The 8692-nt window shown below is 43.4% G+C and overlaps 1 protein-coding gene across 3 annotated transcripts in view; it reads left to right on the top strand.

Moving 5' to 3' along the window:
* The window catches only part of LRRC14 (leucine rich repeat containing 14), a 30868-nt gene extending 22421 nt beyond the window's left edge, over positions 1–8447 (top strand). For all 3 annotated transcript variants that reach the window (XM_069220921.1, XM_069220922.1, XM_069220920.1), the window contains exons 2-4: positions 1067–1423; positions 3510–4145; positions 7336–8447. In XM_069220921.1, the coding sequence (XP_069077022.1) occupies positions 1104–1423; positions 3510–4145; positions 7336–7906 (1527 nt within the window). In that variant the 5' untranslated portion in view covers positions 1067–1103 and the 3' untranslated portion in view covers positions 7907–8447. The remainder of the gene's footprint in view (positions 1–1066; positions 1424–3509; positions 4146–7335) is intronic.
* The last annotated feature ends 245 nt before the right edge of the window (positions 8448–8692 follow it).

Raw genomic sequence — 8692 nt, forward strand, 5'->3', positions numbered from 1 at the left:
ACCCCCAAACTCAGGCCACACATACCTGAACAGTTGCATCTTCCTCCACCAAGCACTGAGACACCACCTCTCTGCAGGACTCCTACTCGCACACATCCCAAGTGTACAGGATCAGATCAAGGCCACGGGTGTTCTTTCATTATTCCTAAAGTGTGACACTTCCTCCCACGCCACACAGAGCTTCTCTTCTCGAATTCCGCAAGAAGATGAAGACCTGGCTTTTCAGTTTATCAACCTGCGATAAGCAGGGCTAGGCACTCGCACCTGCTCAGCACCAGGCTACCCTCACGGGTAATAGTGCCCATTACAGATAAACAACATAACATTAACAAAAACTAAATGGTAATCACATGAGTGATGGCTCTGAAAAGATGTTGAGGTTACAGGGAAAAGCCTCCTGTAAGTCCTTACCTAAGTCACAGAAGTGGAAGAATTGTAGGATCATCAATGCCAGGGGTTGGTGAGTGGCATTCTGATTCAATCTGAAGAGGACGCAATCGAGGAAGAGGTGTATTTTATTAAGCTGGCTGATGTATAGAGCAAAGGTTGCAGTACTTTTAGAACTGTTATATGAAATAATGTTATAGAGCAAGAATAGATGTGTGCTTTAATGAGTTCACTTGTTTCATAAACCCGTTTTGCTATTCAGATAAAAGTTTAAAATAATCAACATGTCGTAGGAAACATTCTAATGAAAGGTGGACATAAATGTTTATTTGCGCTAGTTGCACAAAGGGTCCAAAATCCAAACATATTCAGAAAAATGTGATGCAGTCAGCCAATGAGAAATTTACTGCAAGAAAGCTGCCTTCCTTTTTATATACCTGAAACCCTTTCTATGTTTTTTTTTCTTTCCACTGGCTATAGAGTTTCCGTAAGCGTTTTCACCTTGGTATGCACATTCCCGTTCTTCTGCAAAAATAAACAAAACAATTAGTTGTGCTAGACTTTAAGTCCCTACAGAATCGTCTTTTCAAAAGATTGATGTTGTAGGAAGTTACTAATTTGTAGACCGTAAATAGCATAATTTTACACAGACATTAATCTCTTCTGTCTTCTGCCACAGATGAGCAGAGTCCTGCCTGCCCTGCCATTTTGACATCATGTGCTCTTTGGTGTTTCTCTGTGCTAAGAAGGTGGTGTCTGACCATTCATCCATACGTAAGGCCTTGGATTTTATTCCAAAAGAATTGTTCCCAGTTTTATTCAAAGCTGCCTTTGTCGATAAAAAGACGCTCGTCCTTCATGATCTGGTCCATCGCTGGCCTTTCAGTGTCCTCAGCTTTCAGAAGCTCCTACAGAACACCGGTGGTCCTGACTTCCAGGAGAAGCCCAGCAAGCTGTGTGTGCAGACAGTGGTACTGGGAGTGATCGCCTACCTGAATGAGAGCCTTAAATTGGGTGACCAACAACACAATGCACGGTAACCATTTTCTTTGTTTTGTATAGCATCCACTATAGTTTGGCTTAAGCAGTAATTGTCCGTGCGAATGCAGTAACAGGCTACAACATCTCCCATTAGTTTGGAAGTGTGACACTACAAATGGCGTAAGAAGCCATGAGCAGTCTCTTTTGTGGAGATGTATCTCTGTAGACCATCTGATCCCCGCAGACAAAACTCTGGGTACCTGAGGTCTGGGGCAGGGCGCATGAGAAAGTAAAGGTTGCTCATTTATCTGTGTAAAATTATATTCTGTTGTGTATTTCTTTGGTGTCTGCTACGAATTGAGGAGTGACCAGGAAGGAGTGACCCCGAATTATGATGATTCAGTGGCGGTCCCCAAGTTCTGTAATGATAAGGTGGGGGTCCACAGAAGTCAAAAGGTTGAGAAACACTGGCCTACGGTACTTGGAGGAGACTTCCCTGGTACATTTTGTCCTTATTTCTGCCACAGATGTTCCTGATTCCTTAGAGGCTGATGTTTGTTCTTTTGAGCTGCCTCATTTATTTGTGTTGCCCCAAAAGTAGAGATTAGAACAGCTTTCCCGATCGTATCTCTTCAGAATCATGTGTGAAGGTTTCAATTTATTTCGCAGATGACTGAAAGTCACAGAGAGGCCATTCAAAACTCCACCACCATGGAAAAGTTTATCACACCTTCCCTGCATGTAGGAGCAAAACAACTTTTCGACTTGGGAGGGTAGATCAGAAGCAAAAAGTGGAAGAAACATTGCTGTGACATGTATCTGAAAAGGACATTAACATTTAATTATTCAGGACCATTGTTAACTATTTGGCGGAACATAGTAAAGTATCCATCTCCTTCTAGCTTCCAATAATGGCCCTTTTAAAGCAAATATCCCAAAGACACTCCCCCGGCTCAAATACAAGACATTGCAAAATCAGAGGAAAATCCCAAGGAATAAAGAAGGTACGTGCAGAAGTTACATATACGTCCACCAAATCATAAGTGTTGCTGTGAATAAGTCCTGATAATGAGGTAGGACCGCAATAAGGTCACCTTTTAAATAAAAGGAGGGAGTGAAAGCAACAGCACCTCCTCACCCACTTACGCCAGTGTGACGTATTATTCAATGCGATTTGCATCTGTGAATCATGACTTGAAGGCTTCTTCTCTTGATACCTTGGCCTCGTTGTTCTAGGGTTTCTGAATCGGACAGACACAGATTACATAACTGAGCAGGTTGTTTTGGCCTTGAAGACCCACCTCTTTGAGAGCGGCTTTTTCCACTCCTCAGTAAATCACTGCAGTCCACCTCCAGCTGAAAGGCAAAGTGATGTAGATGCAGTTTATCAAGTTCATGCCTGATTAGGGCAGCTTGCCAACATGTTTCATGTGGCCTTTCAGCCCCCTTATGCAGTGTTGTTGGCTAAAGTCCCAGGATTGGCGGACGTAGACCCATTTGGTGTGGGGATTAGTTAATGGCTGCAGCTGGTGTTGGATATAGAAGTCTCACAGGATCCTATATAAATAGCACAACATTTAAAAAAAAAAAAAAAAAAAAAGATATGGTGCATTCGAGAAATATGCCACGCCGTATATAGGCAGGTTAGTAAGGGACCTGGCTTCTTCCAGAGTGCCAAAACATATGAGCAAGTTGATTGCAGCACTCAGCAAATTGTCTTTGTAGGCAGACCAGGGTATATTAGTAAAACCATTGACAAAGATACTTATTGTATGCGCTTTAATGTGCTAATGCATGCAACGAGCATTTGTGCATGCCTTTCTCTATATACATTAAAGCCAGGCATAAAGGCGTTGTTAATTTGTTATGAAAATCAACGTGATGCATGTTTTATATAGCAGACTTCACTCGGGGCTCTCTGGGCCCTGGAGGTACCCAAAAAAGCTAAGCTAAGCATAAGCTGTATACACATAGATCTAACGTCTGTGAAAAGTAAACATACCATTCAACTTTACTCCGGTTATCATAATTCTTTGCTCAGACTGTACATAAATGGATGAGTATTCAGGTGAACTTGCACATATTAAATTCCATCTGCATTATTTCTCTTTTTTTTTTTTTTTTTTTTTTTTAACTCCAAGGAGGCAACAGCTGAGACTTTTGGACATGACAGGCCTACAGGATGGAGGAACTGACCCCGAAGCAGTGAGTCTCTGGTCTCAAACCGTGGCACTAGCCAAAGCCTGCATTGAGGTGTCGAAGCGACAGCGCGAAGAAGCTAAGCGTGCATGGAAGCGTAGGAAGGGAATGGGGAATGCCTTGGTACCTGCACCTGCCCTCAAGGACCAGATGTACGTGGAGGTGCGTATGGACCTCTTTGTGAATAGCACTTCCTCTGGGGTTCTCAGAGAGGCCTTGCAGGTCAGCACTAGCAGCCCTCTGCGCCTGAAGTGCCGGGATTTCCGAGCTGAGGAGTTGCCCATCCGCAGCACCGTGGAACTTTTAGAACTCCTGGATTCTGGAAGTGTTCGCCAAGTGGATCTGAGGTTTAATAATCTGGGGCTCTCAGGTCTGAACATGCTGCTTCCATACATGGCTAAGTTTAAAGGTCTGCTCAGCTTGAAGTTGCCTTACAATAACATTGATGTCAGAAGATTGTCTGCTGAGATGGATAAAGGCCTGCAAAGTTTTGCCACAGAGCTCGGAAGATTGTCTAGTCTCAAGGAACTGAACTTGGGGTCATCAAGACTGTCTGGAAGACTGAGGCAACTGCTTAGGTAAAAGTCACTGAACTCCAAACACATTTTTTGTGGACCATAACTCTATGTATGTGCACTAACGTATTTTGTTGTAGATTAACAAGAATTTGACAAGAATGTAGCACTGAGCAGTAATGGCAAAGATAGGAGGGATTGTGATTGGAGGTCATGAGGAAAACTTAGAGGCAGATAGTCGGATCAATACGTGGGTTAGTGCTTTGTGATGGGACACGAGTAAAAGTGCAAGGATTAGTTAAATGATACCTCTGGTAGTGGTTTCTCATTTACTCTGTGTGGTGCATATATGTTGTGGCATGAATAGGGCATGATACTATCATGTGAAGCTAATGAATGCAACCCCAGGGTTGCTCAGAAAATCCAAATTGCTTTGTACTGTAACCTTTTGAGACTGTAACCAGATACCCCAGTACGGTTTAATACAAACATAACAGTTCACATTTAAATGTCTTGTGGTTTTAACATCTGCTTGACACTAAATACTCCAGGCCTGCTGCCTTTTGTCAGAACGTTTCATAATAAACTGATCAGTCCTATTGACTTGATCATTGGCTTGCCACAATAACCATCTGAGGGAGTCCAGCTGTATTGAGCATACAAGGCAGAAAGTGCAATACTCTCTTCAGTAGGAGCACACAACGGTTGCCCAGTCACATTCTGTACTCGAGAAGACCATCATGGGGGGAGCCAGCGCCCCTCTCCGCAGCGCTTCTGAAAGCTCCTTTCCTGTTCATCAGATAATGTTTGAGGCGCGGTGAAAGAGCTTCTTAGGACTGAATTTGACTAAGTTTGATTCTTGAGGAAATTGCTACGTATTTCCAGTAGGTGGTGCTAGACCCTTAAACATGAAGTCGACTTTAGTGTTTATTTACTAATTCTGTCTTTCAACAGTTCTTTATTAAGTTAAGACCTTATATATGGAAGTCGACTCTAATTTGAATGCCATCATCATGTCGTAAGTGTCAGAGGCTGTTTGAAAAAAAAAAAATCATGATGTGTACGCCCTGCAAATAAAAAAGAAAAAGTATTTGAAGGTTTACTGGACACTGTCACTTTAAATGCCCATCTTTCATTCCTCATCGCGCCAGTTCTTCTTGCTATAGGTGCCACAGGATAGGATAGTAGCACCCACAGGACACACTTAATAATGAAATCGACAGGTTTCTCTCTGAGAAGTGGATTGAAATGATCTGGACTCGTCCGTGATGGTAACCGCTTGCTTGAGGTTCTGGGCTAACAATGGCTGGTGTGGACCATCTATTCCAACATTGCAATACTTGTGTTTCTGTTTCTTCCTTTTTAACTTAGGAACATTCTGCCCTCAGTAGGTGGAATGTTGTAATAGCCTTTAAAGCCCTTCTGCCTCGGGCTGTACCAGTTAGGCCATCTCCCACATTATAGACCCTTGCAGCACCACTATCGCAGGCTATGTTATGACGCTAGTAGGGCCCCTGGTATGGATTTTTTTGTAGGTATTTTGTTGTTGTTGCTGGAGTGGTGTTGGCCACAGGATGTCTGGTATGATCATTTTGCAGGAGTGGCACCAATATGAAAGACGGAGGAATAGGAGTCATATTTGTGCATTGTGGGAGGAAAGGCAGTAATGGGGTTGTTTTGAGATGTTGGGATTCATATATACATTGGATGTGGACTTACGCAGATTTGTTTGCTGGGTCGAGAGGTTGCATGAAACAAATATGCCAGAATTCAAGGCATGACCTTATTTGGAGGGTAGCTGATATCACCAGGTGTCTAAAAAAAAAAAAAAAAAAAAAAAAAAAAGTGTTAAATCTGAATAGTTGGGCGAGAATTCGGTTTGTGTGTTTGGGGGACATGGAGACCGGAATAGTTGATTTGACGCCGCTGAGATGGCAGGATGCCTGTCCAGCTGTGAGGTAGAACGTGGCCCTATATGGGCTATTTGTGAAGGGCTGTTTGATACGTTAGGTCAGGCTTGGTGGAAAAGGACATGAAGTCGTATTTGGGGGGTTGTTTGTGCCAGTGTGATGCAAAGTGTGCCAGGCACAAGGTAGTTGGGGTGACTGGATCCCAGCAATAGCTTCATAGAGCGATAGGACAAAGTGGCTAGTTGCCAGGTATAGAATTTTTCTGGAATTTCAGGTGGATTACAAGAAGCCAGGTTTATGTATTCCGCAGGTTATTTATTGGTGGTACAGGAAGCCAGTTACCTGGGGTTGTTTGGACAGATTAGGTGGATGGGCATTTTGGAGGCGCATACGTAGGGTTGCCGTAATACCATATACAAACCTAGGAGATCGATGCGGGTGGCAGTTCCTTGGAATGCAAGGCATGAGCTCTTTTTTCAGAGCATTGCCCTGCAGGTCACCAAGATTTGGTGAGAGGGGTAGGGAGCCAGGTATCTGGTTGTTTGGAAGTACTGGTGAAGCAGGGTGACTGGTATGTGCTTTTGTGATGCTAGCAGTGTTGGGGATGGTAAGGAAAGCAAGTTTGAATGTTTATGGGGTGACGTTGGAAGCCAGGTATTGGGGCAGTGGTTGGTGACCGGGCGCCTGGTATGGGTTCTTGTCAAAAATATGGGGAGTGCAAAGTGACTTGTTCTCATGTTTGGGGGTGGAGTGAAGGGTGGGGGAGTTGGTTATAATACGCCAAGGCGTTTGTCATCAATTCCTTTCTGGCATGCCATCACATTTTTGAGGTATTTTAATTATAACTAGACTTAAAGCTGTAGCTCTACGTCCGTTAGTCCAAGTGATAGAGATTGATAAATACATTGCTTGAGATAGTTCATCTCCTGCTTTTTGTTGAAGTTTATTTTCTGCAGACTCTCTTGTTTGTCTGGCAAGAGGGAGTTCTTAGTTCATAGTTTGGAAGTCGCTAGGGTTTGGATATCACTGTAGCATCTGTGTGCGCAAGTCTTCAGCCAGGCCTAATTTACAGAGGTGTAAGCCGGCTGCAGTAGTTTAAAAACAGAATGGTGGCAGGCAAACGGGTCTGATTTTACCTTACTGTGGTTCCTCATTTTATTTTGGAACAGACTCAGGTCTTAGTCTTACATCATATTTGATTGGATGAAAGCAATTGACAATGTTTTGTGTACATCCTGTAACTGAGCCTTTCATATGCAAGTTGATAAAGTTAACAAAAAGTAGCAATTGTGATCACTGAATTGTTTTCATACTAAATATTTACAGATCTTCCTTTTTTCCAGTTGCTTGCACAATCCTTTGGAGAGCCTGGAGTTGGAGTTTTGCTATCTTCTCCCTTCTGACATAAGTTACCTCTCCGAGAGTATCCATGCCTCATCGCTAAAGAAGCTGGACCTCAGCGGCAACAACCTGTCTGATTTAGTCCAACAACCCTTCAAGAGGCTTTTAAGTCAGGTTTCTTCCACCCTGATCTACCTGGACATCATGGAATGCAAGCTCACTGACGCCCACCTAGGGGCCATATTGCCATCGCTGTGTCTCTGCAAGAAGCTGCGCTACCTGGGCCTCTACTGGAACCCAGTCTCCTGCCAGGGCCTTAAGACCTTGCTTCTGCACACCATAGCTTTGGTAGACCTGCAGCTTGTGATCTATCCATGTCCAGTGGATTGTTACGATGACAGTCTTCCCAGACACCCCTCCTTGTCCCACAACCGCCACGGTATCTTAATGCACGAAAAACTCGCCCAGCTCACCGGAGACCTTCACCTGATGCTGGCAGAGGCACAGAGGACAGACATGATCTGGACCACAGACCTGTACAAGGACAAAGCACTGGAGTATTTGAACCTTTAGCTGTGACTTGTGGCCATGCCAAGGTCCGGCCATCCATTCCTTGAACCTCTTGACTGTGATTGTAAGGATCAATCCTGTATAAACCCAAAAAACTGAAACACCAGCAATTCTTATGTAGCTCCTATATATTTCATAATTGTGCAATAAAACATGTAATCACTGAGAAATGAGTGTAGCCACCTAATTGATGGGAGTAACTGCAGTTCTCTCTGTGACATATGGGCTGCTGTTTGATGAAATGGGCCCCTGTGAAAATGTGACAGGCATAGCGTAGTGTGGCTTGATGACAGTAAAAGAGAAAAAAGGAAGGGGCCATAATGAGAGAAGCCATTTGTAGTTATGGCTCAGTTGGAAAATCATTTTGATCGAGAATAATCTCAGCCTAGTCCCATGAATCTGTTCTAAATATTCACAAGAAAGTATTTGACCAGCTGAAAAAATGTGTTACTTTTGTGTAAATTGGTCAATGCGCACAAGTTATTGGGGATGATCGTAGACAAAAGCAGTTTACTATTAAAGTCTCTGAGATGATTTTACTCTAGTGCAGTGGTTCCCAAACTTTTTCGACCCGCGGCTCCCTTGACCTATTGGCAATTGGCTGTGGCTCGCTGCTACGTTACTTTTTTTGGCAGGTGGGAGGATGTAAGCCCGACATCGGGGGTACTTCCATTTTCCTCCCTGAAATTAATTGCTGTGAAGGTATTATAATTGTAGTTGTGATCTACTTTGTCACTGAACTGATGCTGTAATAAAGCGCTTTATCATCAACAAATACTCACTTTACCA

This window comes from Pleurodeles waltl, chromosome 2_2, assembly GCF_031143425.1.
Source record: "Pleurodeles waltl isolate 20211129_DDA chromosome 2_2, aPleWal1.hap1.20221129, whole genome shotgun sequence".
In the NCBI taxonomy this organism is placed as follows: Eukaryota; Metazoa; Chordata; class Amphibia; order Caudata; family Salamandridae; genus Pleurodeles; species Pleurodeles waltl.